The sequence below is a fragment of the Diadema antillarum genome, unplaced genomic scaffold (genome assembly GCF_040938485.1).
Source record: "Diadema antillarum isolate AM-2024a unplaced genomic scaffold, OU_Dant_1.0 seq00000643_RagTag, whole genome shotgun sequence".
Taxonomy (NCBI): Eukaryota; Metazoa; Echinodermata; class Echinoidea; order Diadematoida; family Diadematidae; genus Diadema; species Diadema antillarum.
This window is the reverse complement of record NW_027271557.1, coordinates 525,706-546,970: the sequence shown is the minus strand read 5'-3', so window position 1 is coordinate 546,970 and position 21,265 is coordinate 525,706. Positions and strand designations below refer to the sequence as shown.

At 39.5% G+C, this 21,265-nt stretch overlaps 1 protein-coding gene across 1 annotated transcript in view; it reads right to left on the bottom strand.

Annotated features, from left to right (window-relative positions):
* Positions 1-1,274: 1,274 nt before the first annotated feature.
* LOC139736383 (protein mesh-like) overlaps positions 1,275-21,265 on the bottom strand; it is a 32,774-nt gene continuing 12,783 nt past the window's right edge. The window contains exons 7-21 of the mRNA XM_071647137.1: positions 20,712-20,975; positions 19,848-20,160; positions 18,473-18,617; positions 17,529-17,677; positions 16,512-16,783; positions 15,785-15,943; positions 14,216-14,392; positions 13,547-13,692; positions 12,593-12,719; positions 10,982-11,215; positions 9,360-9,563; positions 8,574-8,738; positions 5,878-6,765; positions 3,943-4,053; positions 1,275-1,546 (exon numbers count right to left, since the gene is read on the bottom strand). Coding sequence (XP_071503238.1) covers positions 1,401-1,546; positions 3,943-4,053; positions 5,878-6,765; positions 8,574-8,738; positions 9,360-9,563; positions 10,982-11,215; positions 12,593-12,719; positions 13,547-13,692; positions 14,216-14,392; positions 15,785-15,943; positions 16,512-16,783; positions 17,529-17,677; positions 18,473-18,617; positions 19,848-20,160; positions 20,712-20,975 — 3,500 coding nt within the window. The 3' untranslated portion in view covers positions 1,275-1,400. The remainder of the gene's footprint in view (positions 1,547-3,942; positions 4,054-5,877; positions 6,766-8,573; positions 8,739-9,359; positions 9,564-10,981; positions 11,216-12,592; positions 12,720-13,546; positions 13,693-14,215; positions 14,393-15,784; positions 15,944-16,511; positions 16,784-17,528; positions 17,678-18,472; positions 18,618-19,847; positions 20,161-20,711; positions 20,976-21,265) is intronic.

Here is a 21,265-nt window from a genome sequence, read left to right as displayed (position 1 = left end):
ATTTCAAAGCTGATTTACATGGGTTTCTTTGCGTTCTTAGATTAGGAAGAAATGATAGATGAGAAACTAAAGTTATATACTGCGGAATTATCTAATCATGACTGCTCTACTCTAACGTTTTTCTAAAGTAGTCATTGTTCCCTGTAACCAAAATAACATCTGATGTGCAAATAAAAAGTATCTTTCAGATATCCAATTCAACTTTCATGCTTTCAATCCGGAACCTGCAATTTTTTTTTTTTTTCAATCTTCAGTCCTTGCTGTCTTCAGCCGTACATGCGATTTCAGTATGGTGTTCTGAGAGCACATTTTTAAGTCCTGTCGGAAACCTACAATATACTGATTATCAATTAAAATGTGATTTAAGTGTTATAACAATGTGACTATTGCGCCATTTATATCATATGACGGACTACTATTATTATTATGACTTTATACCGCCACTGACACTACAACAGCTACATTCTGTTCTGAAGGTTTGTGAATCCTGAAATGACGGGAATGTTCCTTATTCCGAAGATTCGTTCATCAAAACGTGAAAATAAGGTTCGTAATCCCAGAGGTTCCTTTACTAAGCTGCTCTTATTCATTTTCAGATTTATGAACATTATTTCATTTTTAGAATTCCGAACCTTCGGATTAAGGAGTCATCTTTTTTTTTCTCATTCGGATTAAAGAACCTTCGAAGAAAGGAAAAATCAATTAATTTTCTAGTTGAGCCTTGATTACGTGCCTGGAGACAAAACAAACAAACAAACAAACATACATACATACATACAAACGAACCATGAATATCATTTTATACAAGCGTTTGTGGATATCATAACTCTTTAAAACTTAAGGTTAATTGCAATCGAAATGAATTCATATCATGAACAAATCAAAAAGTACCCCAAAACTGAACTTGTGTTCAGTTGTACCACCATAGCTTATGTTGACTTACTCATAAGTAAAGATTTAACTAAAACTAATTGTTAGCTGTAATGATAATTGTATTAATGTATAATATATATACACGCATACACACACATAGTATATATATAATATCTTTAATGTTCAGTACAAACAGAAGGCCTCATAATGCCTAAGGAATGTTACTACTCGTATCTTCAATTTATCATTCAACAAACCCTTCTGATGAATTCTAAAGACTTTGCAGCTGTTTTCTGACTGAAATGATTACACAAGTGAGGATTTTATAGTTATTCCATAAGTACACATTATGATTGTCAAGTTAATGATCGTTCATTTGAACATAAAACAAATGTAATGCCCTTGAGTATCATTGCACATGATATTCAACTGCTAGTGTTCAATAGTATTTATCATTCCATAGTTCACCATTGTAGATAGACGCCAAACAGTAAGTGTATTATCGTGGTTTCTTTTATTCGACGAAGCTAGATATTATGAGATGTCACCCTTTCCATTTCAAAGGCTGCATTTTCTTTAACGTGTTGGCTGTTTTGATTGAAGGAAGCGGTATCTTCGTCGTTAACGATTTTCTTCGTATCTCCATCTCTGCCTGTGGGCCATGATTCTTGCCCTAGTGGGAAAAATAAAAATAAACATAACACTCAGAAATGTTCGCTGCCTCGCTGTGAAACGTATCAATCGCACCAACCGAAATTCTGCTACACATACGTAAGATTTCATCTAATAGCAGAAACACTGCAGGAATTATTCATATCTGGTTTAGAATTCGGATCAACGATAACGCTGTCAAAGAAATGAATAGGTCTTGTCCCGAATCACACCTACATAATAGATTTAATTGAATCCTAGCGAGTAATGCGGACAATAAAGTACACATGCTGCCTACAAAGGCTATATAGAAATCATGTTTATGCATGAAAAAGTAAAACATTTGAAGCGACCAATCACATCAAACATCCATACATAATTGATTTTGAATAGAATGCATCAAACCACAGCAAGGTTATTCCACTCAAAATGAAATACAAATAATTCACCATGTGAAGGTGAATTCGTATTTCTGCAAAAGACTAATTGTGACCCTGCACCTCAAAACAAAGAAAAAGTCGCCAGACATGAATTTTTAGTTAAGACCATATTCTGAAAGAGCAGACTTTAAGCTTTAAAATGATGTATAACTCAAATCAAATGGACTCTACTAACCTATCTAAATATTGGAAAGAAAGCACAAACTCAGGAAAAGTGTGAACTGAGAAAAGAGGCTCTGAAGTACAGTGTCTATTCAAGCGCTTAATCTTTACCAAACCGTGCTGGCTGTGCGATGAATGAGACAAAAAACAGGAAGTAAACCACCAGAGTAACAACAATGAAGAGATCATCAGATTAAACTTAAATTAAGCATGCCTCATTAACACATTCTGTCCATAATTAATGCCAACTTTCAAAGCAGTAGCACTATCCTTTCAAAAGTTATTTAGAGTTGAAAGTGAAGAGTGGGGACAAGGTTTTTCAGGAATGAAAAAGGGATTCTAAAGAGACACCTAATCACTCTATTCTACCAAAAATGTTCGAGATAAACTGTTAAAAATCACACTTTCCTGCCCGTTTTATGATACCAAATTTTAGCATAATGTTAAAAGAAGACCCGCTCTTTCAGAAAATATGAAAAAGTCAAATTCGGCTAGGTTGACCCATTTCACTTATTTTCAGTCCTCACGCAAAACCAGTGTGTGCGACTTTATGTTCGTTTTGAGGTGCACGGTCACAATTTAAGAGATAAAGAGCCACCAAAAGATATTAATGGCGTGTCTTTCTCTAAACTGCAGTTGGTCACCCTATGCAAAATTGTAAGAAAGCCAAGATGATAGGCAGTTTGTAGAGCGGATCCGAAAACAAACAAACAAATGACTCACCCTGACATAATTTTCCAGGAAGTCACAAGGTTTTGAATGGTACAAATACTTATTCTATCGTCATAGCAATAACATCTGCAAAGTTTGGTGAAAGGTTGATCATGTGTTCAAGAAGATGAAACTGTGACATTTAGGTCCAAATTGGACACTCCTCACACAGGGTCGGGGAGTGGGTACCCTTGAATCCACCATGATCAAAGTTGAAACTACAGTCATCGATGTACTTACTCATCACTCGAAGCAATAACTATATATCACCTCTGGTTCTGCAGAGAGAAGATTTGAAAGATCCCCCCCCCCCCCCAGCCCCATTTAAATAATTGGGATCCTATCTCACAAAGGATGTTACTACCATGTTTGGTGAAAATCCGTCGTGGATTTTTCAAGAAGAAGACGACAATGGAAAAGGTTCAGTTAAGCTGCTGGTTCAGTTAAGTTAAAAATCACAGAAAAAAAAAAGAAATGAAAAAATAGAAATTTCTACTGATATACCATCCGAACATTTTCTGTAGACGAACTTGAATTATTTTTCGTACGAGAGTTTATGTTGATGTTTTTATTATATAACATCTTGGGTACGTCTGCGGTCTGCAATCAAGACGAAGGGCACTGTCTTATTTTTAATACATTCTTGAAGGTGTTGAAAAATCCCGGCTATAAGCAATGACAATGATAGCAATAACCCCCAATAAAGAAAAAGAAATAGACGATATTCACATTGGTTATAAGATCTTCAATCTTATGTGATGATAGTGGTCTTCATTGTATCTGACTTGGAATTGAAGTGTGAAGCGGCACTTAAACAAATTATTTGTACTCTCGAAAATCTGCAAGAAATCTGCAACAAAGACAGACATAACGGAACATGAGATGAACAGGTACAACCTTAAGTAACTGTTATTGAAACATCAAGAAATGGATACATTTTTAAAAAGCCTTGACGATAATCGCTGCTTCTTTTTTATAAACACGTAAATTCTTGTATCTTACAGTAAACCCCACAAACGTTCCTCCGTAGAAGAAGTGATAATACAGATATAATTTATGCAACAGCTTTCATTATTTATGAAAACCAAGTATAAAATATACTTGCCACTGAATAAGCAACTTGGTCTCTTGTATCGTAGAAACGCCAAGAATGTCACAACGAACACCACCGTAAATGCCACAGCACTGATGAATCCTATTAATACAGCCACTGCATCTGAGGAGAAAGTGGAATAAAAGTGGAATATCTTATGAACCTTGGACATTAAATACTTTTGGGTTATATCATTATGTACACAAATACATATCATACAGGGCTCGACATCGTCGGGCAACCAAATTCACCTTTTGAGGCCTGATTGGGCAACGAAGATCAAAAATAAATTGTTCCTTTTGGTGTTACTTTTAGGCCACAACCAGACAAAAAAAAAAAACAAAGTTAGTGTTGAGTCCTGATATGTTTGTAAAATATTCATATGATATCATGTAACTCTGGATCCAGCTTTAGACATTGTGTTTATAAGCTATTTCAGCAGTAAAGCATGCGGTTGCATGGGATATGATATAATTGAAAACGTTAAAGAAGATACAAGAAATGTCTCCCTAAAGGTCAAAGGTGGTTCCATAATAACAAATACTGTAGGCCCTATATGTATACATATGATACCTTAATCCACTTTTACCTCATTTGTCCATTTCAAGTTCCGCCTGACCTATGATTATGGATCAAAGCTAATGAATCTTACATTCAGAGTTGTCTAACCCTTCAAAGATTTGCGATATACGATTTATATCCCATGTCTCCTTTCTTGCCCATACCTATCACTTTTTCCTGGAAGATGTTGCTGTAGAACGATGTACATATTAAATACTACGATGTGAAATTCCTACCTTTGTCGGATCCTGTTTTCAAAGAATTGTGTACATTTAATGATACAATTTACAGTTATAGCCTATAGACTATTAGCGAGTGATTTTTCCGTGCTCTTATATCTCGAACTTCATTTTACTTACTTACCATCTGCAATTACATTGTTCTTATCTAACTGTGGAATTCTCCTGTGCAATACGTAATTTTAAATATTTAGATTTATTTCAGTTTGATTATGAAAATAATACTTGATAATTATACCCAAGCTTTATAACTGCACTGACTTGAAGAGTGTTACTCAATTACCCCTTATGCTATGAGACATCGTATATTCTGTTTGTGCCTGTGTGTTTTGATTTGTCTTTGTCATGGCCTGTCCGACTTTGTACATTGTACTTACCTTTTAACTCATAAATTAGTCAGGCGAGTCATCTAGTGTCATATCCTTTATGGATGCTGCCTACTTTTCTTTGAAGTAAAGAAATCGAAACTAAAACTTAAATATAGAGATTGATTTAACTCTATAATCAAAACTAGCTTTGTCATCATTTTATTTTCTTATACACAACTAGGATACGACCCCTAATATCCCCAGAAACCTCAGCTTTCATAAGATACAGCATAATGTATTACAGTCATTACTTTAACGCAACCCTGTCTTTGAATGAAATCCTCCCCTCTCCCTCCCAATGTCCTTAAAACAAACCCCGGAGTAATAAAAAAAGTACCATCTGGTAATGTGTAGAGATGATAGATTCTGCAAAGTGCAAGCACCGTGAAGCTTTGAAAACGTATTTTTAAGTAGTTACATCCTGACGAACTTTGAACATATTCTGAGATGACATGTAAAAGTAATAGTGATGAAAGTAAATAACATCTTCATCTGAGGAGTATATAATGCGTTAGACATTTGCCTCTTCATATAACAATACATGGATGGTTGATATACAAAAGCATTGAAAAGGAAACAATTATTGAAACAAGAGATAAAAGTAATGGTCTACTTTCATGTCTATTTTCTTACATTATAATTAATGTGTCATGTACGAAACCTTCACAGCCAAGATTCAAATTATGAACAAAGTTATGAAAAGAAAAAAAAAAGCAGCAACATAGTAAATAACGATCAAACTTCAAAGAGATCTCCCAACTTTTTCTCTTGAAACTTACATGACTGATAGCCCCGGCTGCAGACAGTGGGTTCCTCTTTCTCCGTAGTATAAACAGTTGATAGAATCTCTGTTGGGCTTGCGTTCTCGTTCTCTGTAGTATGAACAGTTGATAGAATCTCTGTTGGGCTTGCGTTCTCTTTCTCTGTAGTATGAACAGGTGATAGAATCTCTGTTGGGCTTGCGTTCTCTTTCTCTGTAGTATGAACAGTTGATAGAATCTCTGTTGGGCTTGCGTTCTCTTTCTCTGTAGTATGAACAGTTGATAGAATCTTTGTTGGGCTTGCGTTCTCTTTCTCTGTAGTATAAACAGTTGATAGAATCTCTGTTGGGCTTGCGTTCTCTTTCTCTGTAGTATAAACAGTTGATAGAATCTCTGTTAGGCTTGCGTTCTCTTTCTCTGTAGTATGAACAGTTGATAGAATCTCTGTTGGGCTTGCGTTCTCTTTCTCTGTAGTATGAACAGTTGATAGAATCTCTGTTGGGCTTGCGTTCTCTTTCTCTGTAGTATGAACAGTTGATAGAATCTCTGTTGGGCTTGCGTTCTCTTTCTCTGTAGTATGAACAGTTGATAGAATCTTTGTTGGGCTTGCGTTCTCATTCTCTGTAGTATGAACAGTTGATAGAATCTTTGTTGGGCTTGCGTTCTCTTTCTCTGTAGTATGAACAGTTGATAGAATCTCTGTTGGGCTTGCGTTCTCGTTCTCTGTAGTATAAACAGTTGATAGAATCTCTGTTGGGTTTGCGTTCTCGTTCTCTGTAGTATAAACAGTTGATAGAATCTCTGTTGGGTTTGCGTTCTCGTTCTCTGTAGTATAAACAGTTGATAGAATCTGTGTTGGGCTTGCGTTCTCTGTGGTGAAGCTTGTTGTAGCAACCTCGGTAAGAACTGATGAGGGAGAATTAACGACAACGATTTGTGTTAATAAACACGTAAAACACGGGAAACACGCATTCCTCAAAAGCCCCTATACCTAAGTTGCCTACTTTTCCATCATCTACGCAACGGAGACAGAAGTTTACAAACTACAATACTCCAGAATCAATAACATTCAATAAAGTTAGAACGAGACAGTCACAATCACTCGAAGAAATTTCATTGGTTGTGCGGAGTAAAATTTCCCAGTTTTAAGGCACTTGTAGGTTTTCAATCATTGATAGTAATTGTTTCATTTTATAGTATAGCTACGGTTGGCACCGTACCTCCTGTTAAACCTTGCGTGCAAACCGATTGATCGGTCCACAAAGTTCCTGACACGTTCTTCCGCTCTTCCGCTCAAGGAGCTTTATTTTCAAGGCTACTTATAACCCAACTGATAAAGGTATAAGCGACAGCAACAAATTACGAAAATTACATGACTCCATGATACCAAAGAGCAGGTGATAATTATGTACATTATAATACACCAATATTATTCTGGGGACACTAGTGACACCAGTATCTTCTATAAGACTTTCAAGAAGTTGCAAAAGGTACCTTTTGTAAAAATGAATGTAAACCAGGAAAGGCCATGAGCAATAGGTGTTATGGTTCAAAACTTTCAATAAGTTCCTTTTTTATTCCATTAATTCCGACAGCGTGGACAATCTCTAGATGAAAAAAAAAATCAATTTGTCATCATTCGAGGTTCATATTACATTTGTTATGCTTATTTTTCTTTTATGACTCAATTGACCATTTGATAGGTACAATTTGAAGTTAGCACTGTAGAACTATGGAGACTCAGACTTGGCGCAGCGCTTCTTCGGTTCTTCTTCTTCTTCTTGAACTCTGTCCAACACCCCTTAGAAGGGGCCAACCGGACAGGGGGTGCCCTGGTGTTTATTGCGCAGAGAGAGAAGTGTAGGATCTAGTTGCTTTGCTCCTGGATGTGATGTCGGTAAATGTCGATAGGAGTGTGTTCCAGTCTGTTATCTTTCTCATGATGGACGAGTATTTATAGCAGGTTTTGTTTGTGACAATTGGGAAGAAACTTGTAGATGATGATTTCCGGAGAACCCTTCGGACTGGACGCAGGGATTTTCGAACTCGGATGGATAGGCGACGCGCAAATGCTTCACGGAATGCGTTGGAATGTGGCAATGCGGCCTACTCTGCGTCGATATTTCAGCAGTTCCCAACCCAGCTCACGCTTCATGTTTGTTACATATTCATCTGACGTAGATAACACTTTACGTTATCATATTTTTATAACGTTTGTATTTGGATAGATAAGATAGGTTGCATATATTATTAAATGAAATTCAGAGTGTTCTTGGACAAAATTACTGCATAATCGTGACGACAAAGCTACATAATTCTCAGTATCGCCAATACCTATAGGTGTCGTGAGCAGAGCAGAGGTTTATATACATTATGGGGTAGCTCAGGGCACAAACTTGCCCTAGTTTTGGCTGCATATTATGCACTCAGGTGATGTTCCGTCTTTAACCAGGATATTTCTCGTTTAAAATTCCTTCGTTTTCCATCATGTGACCAGCACATTGAAGCCTTGCAGTGGACCAAGTGAATCATAACTCTAATGACCGCAAATCAGTAAAATTGTGATTTTTTAACTCTGTTTTTTTTTCTTACTGATAATATCTGTCATTTGAATGTGTTTTCATTCTTCATGATTTCATCAGCTTCGTCTAACATCGGGCCGCTCTAAGCGTGCAGCGTGTACACGTCATATCCGTTTGAACTTTGACACTTACTGATGCAAGATGGCGTTTCACTAGACCACTGCCCGTCGAGACACTCGGACTGCCCGGATCCACTCAGGAAGAATCCCTCGTCGCAGCCGAACGTTGCCACCTGGCCCGTCTCATCCAGCGTGATGGACCCGTTATTTGGAGGATCGAGGCGGCCACATACTGATTCTGCACAAAGAACACAAACATGACAAAGACATTGAGGCACAGGGAGAACTTAATGTAGCACTGACTTGAGCTGCAACTTACGCTGTTAAGCGTATAAGTAGTGGTTAGGACCCACGCTCAGACGCACGGACGGAATATTCATGGAGAATGCCTACCCAAAGGACGAGTATGATTATGTGTTGCAAGGAGTAGTAAGCGCAATAACAGCGATACTACTGCATACAGTTATGTTCTGATTTTTTTTCCTTGGTTCATGTTTCAAATTGTCCTATTTCTCAGAGGCATGAGCACTTGAGATTACAGCATAATAGTCATAATACAGATGGCCTCGCTTAAATAGGTCGTTCTCACACGAGCTGAATATCATCATTGAACGATAATTCATTTAATGTCCTTATCAACATGAATTGAGTGAGAGTAAACAGCTGTTTCATGTTATCGACTATACTACGCAATTAATATAGCCTACTCCAGTACAAATCAAGGGAGTTTTTACATAAAGCATCATATAAGAATACTACATGACATAATTCACCCCCCAAAAAATCGTCGTTTTTCTCTTTGTGTTTTGTTTGCTTTTTTTGAGCAGCAGTTGTTTTGCTTTGTTTTGTTTTGTTTTACCTATGCATTCATTTTCTCCTTCGGTTCCAGTCCATCCCAGCGTGCCGTTCTCTTGCATCTCACACCTCCTCACCACCGAACCTGTCAGGATGAGGTTGCCAAGGCAACCGAAGATGAGCTCCGCATCTTCGAAGTACAAGTTGGTCGGGTCGGACGGAGTCCTCGTACCGTTCAGTGGAGTTGGCATATTAGGGCACGCATCTCCTGCGGATGTAATGTGCAAAGTGTGTGCGTGTGTGAAATGGTCTCTATTTCCTTGTTAGGCTGATTTATGTAGATTATAATTATCAATAAAGGGTATTGCATGACGGCAGCATTCTCAGCATAATGAGGAGCAGATATTAAAGACACTAACTTTTAGATTTTCCTTCTCATCAAGTTTCCACGCAATGATCATTATAGGTCATTATTGCATCTACGTCTGTATGCGAATTGACTGGTATGGTGACGTCATTCACTCATTGGTCTTCCACTGAGCTGTGTATGAACCATCAATAAACCCCTATCCCCTTTCTTATCAAAGGCAGTAATCAGGGAAATTTCCATTTTACTATGCAATTGCAGTGATCCAATATATAACTCATCAGCAACCAGAATTCTTTAGTATAGGTTACCATTTAGAATAATAAAAGACAAAATAAGGATATTAGGTGATAAACAGAAAGCTGGTTGCTATACTAGACCGATGAGTCCCTAATCACTAACACGATTAAGTTGACTTTTCGCTGACCTAACAGACTGTGAGATTGCCAAGGAATTAATAATGATTAATACTTCCTGTATTTTTGATTGACCAAAGCCTACATGAAGATTACATGGCGATGACAACATCATCTCATGTAACGAGCTTGTGTGGTTTTGACCAATAGAGGTGTTTCGTGGGAAACAAATGGAGCTTTAAGGATCCGTGAATGCTGTTTCATGTATGATTTCACTGAAACTTTTTTTTTTGTGTTCAATTTGCTCTCTTTCTTCATGTCTAGATTAAGGGATGGCTTATTCCCAGAAAGGCATCAACACGCACTTGTCTTGATATACAGCAAGTATATATTAATATAACTACTGAGTCTACAAGATGGGCCTCATATCCTTTGAAAAAAAAAAAAAAGAATGATGTAAGAGCAACTCTTCTTGACATGGAAACAACAAGAATCCAGCTTCCTGATCATGCTGATTGGCTGGTGCTACGGAAAATTGTGATACTAGCAAAAGTTGTTATCCAAGCATCTTTTATGAAATGGGGCCCAGATCTTTTAAATATAGTCACCTTGGCAATACTGAAAAAAGATCTTAAACTATAAGTTGTCCCTATTTACCAGTCATACCAATCATGCCAATAGCAATCGGAAGCCAGACGATTTCATTACTGCTCGTGATTTAACGTCCATGAAATGTTTTGTCATCGGCACTCAACATATAATTTCGGAAATTTATCCTTGTGGTCAAAATTATTGCAGTTCTTTGGATAAAGGAGTGAGCGAATGGTCCAGCTATTAAAAAGAATAAGCAACCAATCAAATCGCAGAATTCAACCGAGCGGAACTGTTTCGTGATCACGTGATGGGAATTTGCTTATTAAACCGACTGCACGCGATGACGTGGAACAAAGGGCAACTGCTCACGTTTCTGAATAGTGTCGTAGCTGGTTTGGAACGCCGTGTACGTCTGGTAGGTAGCATCGGCCAGGGTGGGGTCGAGAGATACGGTGTAGTCGAACAAACACTGTTCGACATCGTAGCACTCGTCGTAGCTGTAGAGGTCTACCCCGAGCGCGGGCACGAAGGAATTGTTTTGGTAGGAGCTGTGTTCATTGTTCCCCGTGTAGTAAAAGAGCTGATAATCCTCCTCGATTTCCCCTTGGAGAGTACAAGTAAAATGTTCAGGGATGGGAGGGGGAAACACATTTTTATCTAGAAAGAATAGTAGTTAAAGGAAGCGATTATTAAGCAGAGGGATGAAGGTTGAGGTGTGAGTATTTCTTCAAATTGTCTCCCTATCCTTTTACAACATATTCGTTAATATCATAGATCAGCAGTTGCAATCTTACAAATTTCATTTGTAGCAGGAGACAAATTGAAGAAAAACTCACACCTTAAGAATAGTAATACAGTGCACTCCCGTTATAACGAAATGCTCGGGACCGGCAGTTTTCTTTCGTTATAACGAAATTTCGTTATAACCGAACAAATACAATATATAAGGAAAACAAGGAACCACGTATATTTATCATAATTATTATGTTTGCTTAATACTCATCAAACACTGGAAAGCTATATGAAATGTGATGGGATAACTGTATTACAATAATAAACGCATGTTCCCCTCAGAAACTGTGCGTGACACAAGGAGCGAACACACAGTGGTGTGAAGCGTTCACCCATGCAGAAAGCTAAACATGCATGTTCCGCTACGTATTTTGGAAAGCATTTCGTTATAACGGAGCCATTTCTTTTGTTTTTCTTTGTCTGTGGCGCTCGGAAAAGACTTCGTTATAACGGAAATTTCGCTATAACCGTGTTCGTTATAAGCGAATTTTGTACCATAGACTTTAATGGTGATAATATTGGGACCAGAAGATTAACTTCGTTATAACGAAATTTCGTTATAACCGTGTTCGTCGTAACGGGAGTGCACTGTACTTTCTTCCAAGTGTATTGGGATCGGCATTTTCATTTGATGTTTTTGGAACCTATACACACAGTGCTCGAAAACACCTTTCTGCACCGAATATCTTAATTAGCGCTTCGGGGTTATAAGCCGTATTAGATTAGATATATGAACTAGCCTGGCTAGTAAGCATGGTAACCTTCCAATCGAACAATAAATAATAGAGCTAGAACATGCGTTAAAGAGCTAGAACACCAAAACGTGGGAATTTCCTTTACCTTTCCCATCCTTATCTAATTCGTATTATGCATTTATACAATGTATATTTTACAGATGAAACTACGTTTTCTTCATTTTGTTACTCATCATCACATGTAGTTTGTTACTCTACGTTTCTGTACATTGTATAATAAATGATTTTCTCTGTTTATTTAATGGAAATGAAAATAATTTGAACTTTGAATTTTGAAAAGAAAATGGTCTGTTACCAAAATATTGAATGCCGTAACCTATGGATATCGACTTCTTCTTCTTCTTCTTCTTCTTCTTCTTCTTCTTCTGTGTTGGGCGATTCTTTTATTTCTCCATCGCTTGTGTGACTAAGTGACGTCACATAGGGTACTTACAGGTGAGGCCGAAATTGTGGATCTCTTGGTCGGTGGGGTTGTCGCCAAGGAGTGTGCCGTCGCGTCTCATCAGGTCGTTGTCGGCGATCCCGTCCATGTTGCCGAGCAGTCCATGCAAATAGCTGGACTGTTTAAAAAGTTGAATGGGGGGGGGGGGGGGGGGGGGGAATAAGAGAATGATTAGTATCACAGATAAACAGTAACATTGATTATTCAATAACACTCCATCCCTTCACCGAAATCGTGTTTCCGTCCATGTAAGCCCCCTAGTTAACCCCAAAATCCATATTACTGTATTCTGTTTAAAGAGCTCACAATGAATACATGGATCACTTCACATCATAATCGGATGATGTCAAAACATTTCATACTTATCATATGCCCCCTTCACCTCCCCCCCCCCCCAAAAAAAAAAAAGAAAAAAAGAAATTGTTCTATTTCATTAATTTATCGCAGAGAGCAGGATGCTAACCCGGTGTAGTGGTCCCCTACCCTTCTACACAAGAAAATGGGCGAATGATGCCGACCCCTCGCGGTTGGCCCCAGGTGACTAGCAATAAGTATAGTCAGCAAACGGTATCTCCCAGGCACATTGTTCCATATGCTTGAATGAAAGAATGAATAGCTTCCACTTCGCTGCCTTTGCTGCCCCTCTCTCTTGTCTTCCGATATGTACCATCTTTCTCATCAGTACCTGTATCTGTTAAGTTCCCTTCGTTATCATTTTTTCTTCCTCTCAATTCATTCATCTGACGTCTGTACTTACTGAACAATATCTGTATTGATGTTGATTTTTTTTGTTGATAAATGCCATCTTATACTATGAGATAGTATTGACTAAGCTTAGGACGATATTGCTACTTAAGCAAAAAAAAAGAAAAAAAAAGAAAGAAAAGAGATGACAGCATAAATCCATCACATATATTCAGCAATTTAAGTTTCGTAATTGCTTACGTTTAGCGATGATGGTAGGATTGGTCTCACGGCTAGCATGCCTTCTCTGTAGGAGACGTAGATTCCGATGCCAGTCGTTTTGAACATTGCAATGGCCCCGATGATCTCTACATTTCGCTCGAATTCTGTCGCACCGACAGAACAGCCTAGGAAACAAGCGAAGACAAGTCTAGGACGTTCAATATCTCCCGACATACAAATTGTACAAGGGCATGCCTCTTCCAGGCTGTGATTTCACAAGCTTGAATCAAATGAATGAATAAGTTACATGAATATTATTTCTGTTTTGGCCTTATTAGGTGCAATTTATGAAATATCATATTCTGGAGAGTACTCATTTTCATTTACAAGGCCATATGTTGTCAGCCTGTAGACGAGTAATATTCTTACACTCCCATCATGTTAACACGTCTTCGCAATGTACTTTACAGATATTCACATATTGGGCTGTCTTTCATGTTTATCTATGTCTTAAACTTTTCTGATGACAATGTTTATCTCCTTTACTTAAAGTAGTCGGCATGTGAAACCTCGCTCATTTAATCAACCAACACATTTCTGGCCTACTATTTTTGTGTTATCAACCAGCAGGAAGGAAAGAAGACAAAAGAATGGGGAGGAAGGCGTGTCTCAATCAAATCCTGACGTCATAATAGAGCACTGCGCTACCTTGGAGGTCGTAGAGCGTCTGCTGTGAGAAGGAGACCTTGCTGAACGTGGACGTCTCGCCCGGAGGTCTGTGGTAGATGGACATCCCGTTGTTCGGGTTGGCCTCCATGAAGATCACGTCCGAGTCCTCCGCCTGCATGGCCACCGCCGAAAGCTGCGTGACGTCAATCGGGTTGCCTGGTGACACAAAGTGAGCGCAGCGACCACCCGAATTAGTTGTGTATGTGCGTGTGTGTGTGTGTGTGTGTGTGTGTTTTTTAATGTCAATGACGATTATGATTAGGTCTACATGTTATTTCAGATTGGTGTTTTTTTTTTATTTGCTGCGAACGATTTCTGATATAGGATGAGATGTATCTCATGATGGGAATAAATGTTTCGCAAAACAATCGTAACGTTCACCATGTTCACGCCTTGAATATCTTCAGAGACGGGTTTGATTTGTGATTCTGGAGCAATAATTTCTTTACTTCGTTGTTTATTTGTGATTTTCTTTCGATGAGACATTATTCTGCAAGCATACTAAACTCAAGTAAATATGTGACCCTGCACCTCAAAACAAACAAAAAGTCGCCAGACATGAATTTTTTAGTTAAGACCATATCCTGAAAGAGCAGACTTTAAGCTATAAAATGATGTATAACTCAAATCAAATGGACTCTCATAACCTATCTAAATATTGGAAAGAAAGCACAAACTCAGGAAAAGTGTGAACTGAGAAAAGAGGCTCTGAAGTACAGTGTCTATTCAAGCGCTTAATCTTTACCAAACCGTGCTGGCTGTGCGATGAATGGGACAAAAACAGGAAGTAAACCACCGGAGTAACAACAATGAAGAGATTATCAGATTAAACTGAAATTAACCACGCATCATCAACACATTCTGTCCATAATCAATGCCAACTTTCAAAGCAGTAGCCCTATCCTTTCAAAAGTTACTAGAGTTGAAAGTGAAAAGTGTGGACAAGGTTTTTCAGAAATGAAAAAGGGATTCTAAAGACACACCTTATCACACTATTCTACCAAAAATTTTTGAGATAAACTGCTACAAAAACACACTTACCTGCCCGTTTTATGATACCAAATTTTAGCATAATGTAAAAGAAGACCCGCTCTTTCAGAAAATATGAAAAAGTCAAGTTCGGCAAGGTTGACCCATTTCACTTATTTTCAGCCCTCACGCAAAATCAGTGTGTGCGACTTTATGTTCGTTTTGAGGTGCACGGTCACATATAGTGAAATACCATAATAACGTTTAGCAGCGAAGATGTATCGCAGGGAACATTTATAGCAATTTCATGGTGCATGCTCCCCAAAAACAGATTACCTTCAGTCAGAACCTGGTTACTTTAGCATCTTCCATACGTGTATGACAAGTAACGATTGTTGACAGCGAAGAATACTTCATTACACTTATTGTTTACTCTGCGTGTCAAACTCAATCAGTGAATGTTGAACCTGATTCTACTTTGAATGTTGAGCGACACGAGAAGACATACCCCCAAGATCGTTGTAAGAACAGCCTCGTTATAGCTGGTGTGTATTTCAATATAAGCGATTACGCTCTTACCACTGACGTTCTGCGATCGCACCTGCCGACCCTGAAGCTCGAAGCTGAACGCCCCAGTGGAGGACGAGGCATACCGGAGGAAGGTGAACTCGCCTAGACCGTTGAACGTGTAGTTGAACCGATCCATCGTAATGTAGTGGGGATCGCCAAATGACAAAGCTGTTAGAAAAATAAAACCGTTAACAAAACAAATAAGAGAACAAACAATGAACGACATTGCAATCTGTAAAGCCTTCCTCCCCCATCGTTCGTTATTATATAGGCCCTACTCCATTATTTTGCGGTGTTCCATACAGATATATTGATATTATCTCTATACTGTACTGCAACACTTCTCAGTTTCTGTGATGTAAGAACAAAAACCTCTTTCAACTGATTGACAAATTGCCTTACATCGACGTAAATAAGCATTGAATTGATCAATGTTTTAGTAGTAGCCATGATAAAAAATCATGGGCGTACATACTCGAGCAGGATTCGAACCTACGACCTCCTGATAACCGTCGATGTAGGGCAATTTGTCATCAGTTGCAATGAAAACATCTCGACGGAAGAATTTCATGAATTTGAACAGGGAGGTGAGACTCTCACCTCCCTGATTTGAATAACCAAAACCTCATTACACAAAATCAAACGGTTGGTAAAAATGAGAGGCATGTCACTTAGTAGGCATCATTATATAGTAACATATCATTGTCATATGAGAAGTAGAAGAGATTTCTCTTACCAATGTTTGGGGGCTCGTAGCCACTACAGTCCGTGGTAGGCCTTCGGGTGCGGTATTCGTAGCACTGCGTCTCGGTGGCCCACTCGCAGCAGAACTCCTTCGCGATCAGGTCGTTCGTCCAGTGAGACAACTCGGGCACCAGGTCGGCCTGCCTGTACGGGATGGCTCCCCGGATGTGCGAGCGGGCGGACATCCCAGCATCCTTGGTGTTTCCGGCGTACATCAACAGGCCGTTCTCGTCGTAGCAACAGTTCGTTCCCGCTCCTTCATTCCTAATGAGAGAAAAAAGAGAGATAGAGCCAGAGAGAGAGTGAGCCAGAGAAAAGATGAGGAAACTAAAAATGGTGTCTACGACCTATACAGCCAACGAGCTAGATACTAAGTGCACAGGGACCATGAAGTAAAAATAGGCCCACGAGCTATACGGTCAACCAGTTTGACGCTAGGAAAACAAGGCCCATAGGCTCGACATAAGGAAAATAAGCCCATGAGCTCGACACTAGGAAAACAAGGCCCAATAAACCGACATTACGTCAAGGGGCGTGATGTACGTACGCTACAGTGTCGGTCTCGTGGGTCTCATTTGCCTTGTGTCGAGTTGGTGAGCCGTTTTCACCTAGTGTCGAGCTCGTAGGCTGTATGACTCATGGGCTGTATGACTCGTGGACTTTTTCAACGTGAAAGCACTGGAAGACGTTGGCTGAATTCGGTTTTTTCTCTCATAAATCAGTTTTATTTTGTAGAGTTATTCTAATTTGACGCGTAGATTAAACTGGACATTAACACAGTGACATTCAATACTGTCAATCTTTCTTTGAGATTCCCCATAATTTGCGGCAGCAGAGGTCTCCTTCATAATAGAGAAAATGAGATTGTGAAATGAACAGGATATCAATAAATTTGTAAAACAAAATATATTCTCAACATCACTGTCAGATTACTGACGATAAAGAGACTTAAAAACAGAACTCGATTAGGAAAAAATGGTCGATCATTCATAAATCTGTTCATACTTACGAGGCGTAGGAGCTAACGATGCAGTACTGGGCTTCCCCGTGTCCTTCACAGTCCCACGTTTCACCATTTTCGAAGCAGTCGATGTCGACCACGAAGGCGCCAATGTCTTCCCTTGCTTGTTCAACGTCACATGGGCAGGCTGGTAAGCCCTGTCGTGCGGCAGATATTAAGGAAAATGCGCAATTTTTTTATCTCTACAGATTTAAATCTTGATTTTCTTATTCACAGGAAACACACACACACACACACATGGTTCAAAAACTGTTTTAAACCTGTTAACCGTTAAAAGATCACTACCAACAGCCACTTTATACAAATGGTATTGCTTTCTTCCGAAGTTTATCTTTTCTCATATTCCGCTTCTTCAGTGGAATCTCAACATAACACTTCAATGGATTCAAAACTTTGCCAGCCATGACACCACGTTCACACGAATGTTAGAGAATATACAACGTCACAGTTATGAACATGGTCGAGTAAGTTCAGTCGTTAATATCTCAAAGATACTACACATCGTTAATTCTTTGTGTATTCTTAGCACACATGATATCATAAGAAATAAAATTCTAAATAAAACTGAATTCAAAATCTAGTACGTACCGAAAATTCAAATGCAAACTCCTAGTATGAAACTCATTATAACACACACACACACACACACACGCACACACACACACACACACACACACACAAATCGCATATTGAAACTCAAGACCATAGGCAACTCAAATTCCCACAAACTCACAAACTCACACACAAACCAAAACTCAATCTAAGCCCAAACGCGACCCAAATTCAACCTGAAACTCAAGCTCAAACTCAAAACTCATAACCAAACCCAAACTTGGACTCAAATATAAACCCAAAAGAGATCTAAATTCTAACTCAAATTCAATCTTGAACTCAAATTCAAAACATAGGCAAAACTGAAGTTCAAATGTTACGTTTTGAAACGACGTGCCCTTGCTGTCATCTTCTGTGATCCAATCGTTGCATTTCTCCACGGCCCACAGCTCGGGGTCGTCTTGGTAGTCTTGTTCCAAGAGGTAGCCCAGAGTGTGGATGTCGCTCCAGAGAACTCGCGTCACACTGCAAAATGACGATGAGGTGTAAAATTGTACATCTGTTCTTTTCTTTATTGGAAAGATATTGGGTTTTTCAAGGATTAAACAATGGTTTGTTTGTCTAAGAGAGATGATTGTACAGTGCACTCCCGTTACAACGAACACGGTTACAACGAAATTTCATTATAACGAAGTAAAACTTCTGGTCCCAAAATCATCGCCATTAAAGTCTATGGTAAAAAATTCGTTTATAACGAACACGGTTATAGCAAAATTTTCGTTATAACGAAGTCTTTTCCGAGAGCCACTGACAAAGAAAAACAAAAGAAATGTGCTCCGTTATAGCGAAAAAAGGATCGCTTTCGAAAATACGTAGCGGGACAAGCACTATATAGCGTCTCTGCATGGGCGAACGCGTCACATCACTGTGTGTTCGCTTGGTGTGTCACGCACAGTTTCCGAGGGGAACTTGCGGTATTGTAATACAATAATCTGTTATTGAATAACTATTTGTTGTATTGTTCACATAGCTTTCCTGTGTATGACGAGTATTCAACAAACAGAATATGATATATGCGTGTCTTCCTTGTTTTCGTTGTATATTGTTTGTTCGGTTATAACGAAATTCTGTTATAACGAAATTCCGTTTTAACGAAAGAAAACTGCCAGTCCCGAGCATTTCGTTATAACGAAAGAACACTGCCGGTCCCGAGCATTTCGTTATAACGGGAGTGCACTGTATATTGAGGAATACGAGACGTCTTTGGACAATAAAGAGAACCTACATAGACATAGAGAAGAGATATTCAATTCAGAGGTTGTACAAATGTATATCATCACCACTCGTCACAAAGAGTAGAGAGTGTTAGTTTCACAAAGTGCCATGTCCTATCAGTTTGTTGTTATTCTCTGACTACTTCTGCCAATGCGTCTTAAATTATATGGCAGAATGTGACTTTTGCTCTCAATTAAAGAAAGAAAAGTAGATAATCAATGATGTTGAGTATGTTTATAAGATAACGTTGATTGTCACCCCCTCCTCCCCCACCCCCCAAAAAAGGAAAACCTCAATGAATTAAATGGTTATTGGATTCCCATCTTTGCCATAGTTACCGGTAAAGTGAACAAACGATAATCTGATGATTAAATGCTTTTGTACGTATAATGACTTCTTTCTCTATATTCTGGCAGGTATAAACTATTATCCCCACGAGTAGCCCGTTACGCAAATAAGACGTGAGAAAGGACAACGAACTCTGCTGAGGTAGTGGTCATTTTGATGACGCCAAACGCGTTTCCTGACGTCACCACGCTCTGTGCGGTGGGCTCGAAATTCAGTTGGCCGTCCTGGAAACCGGTGTTATCTGAGATGACATAGACTGTCTCCCAGCGCGGCCCGGCGCTTCCGTCCTCGCGATAGGCCAGGACGCTGGCGGTTAGCAGATCGTTGGCGTCGAAACTGGATGTGTCGGGGGTCCACGTGATCGTCAGGGCGTTGCCCGCTGTCCGCCACGAGCTGGAGGTCGAGTTTTGTCGCGTGATGGTAGGGGTCACTCTAGCGCTCTCAACTGTTGGGCAGAAGTCATATCAATATCAGAGAAAAATGTGTCAAAAAAGTATAAATATAATGCTACGGCGTGAAAGTAGACCACGAGAAAAGAAAATTAAGAATGTTTTGTTTTGTAATATTAATAGAGCTGGAAATCAGTCAAGCTTGCCTGGGTCGGGTCTAGGCCAATTACCCCCTGGGCAATTACCCCGGACCCTTCCCCTGGCCCTAATGCTAATCCTAATCCTGAACCTAATCCTCTAACCCAAACTCCTAACCCTAAACCTAACCCAAAAGTAATCTTTACTCTAACCTTACCACTAACCAGTATTTAGCCGGGGGGGGGGGGGGGGTAATTGCCCTCTGGGAGTAATTACCCTCTGGGATAATTTGCCCTCTGGGGGTAATTGCCCTTTGGGGATAGTTGCCCTCTGGGGGTAATTACCCTCTGGGGTAATTACCCGGATACGTTAAACTGCATTGAACCACGGCCCCACCAGTAACGGTTTCTTCTGTTGGCATGTGGGTGAGAGATCAACGGGATCGAGAGGGAAAAGGGGTGATACCTACTTAGTGAATACGATGCTGATTTCCCGCTGGAAAGTTCTGCATCGTGCTCGATGACCACCACCTCGACTTCGCCGACCAGGAAGAAGGGCATGGGGATGCAGTAGGCCTCTTCGCTGGACACGACGGTGGCGTTAACGCGCTGGACCTCCTGGCCTTCGAAGATGAAGACGCACGAGGTGGTCTCCATCGAATCCCAGCAAGGTCCGTATAGGTAGACCCTCTCTCCTCCCAGCATCCCACCACGAGTTGGCGTGATCGTAAGATCTGGTGTAGGTCAAGACACGTGCAGAAAGACTCTGAGAGGCTGCATCACGAAAACTCTAACAATTTATCCTATATCATTCCGTGATCTTAGGAACAATTTTGGAGTCAGTCTATCCTTAGGAGTAAGAACTGTTTCACTATTTTAAAGCCATTTACGAAGAATTATTTCTGCTCACTTTGGCACATTATAGAATATATCTTGAATGTTTTTATGTATCCGTTCCAACAAGATCTGATCTGAATCTGTACCAGCTTTGCCATATTGGTTCGCTCGATATAGATCATAAAAT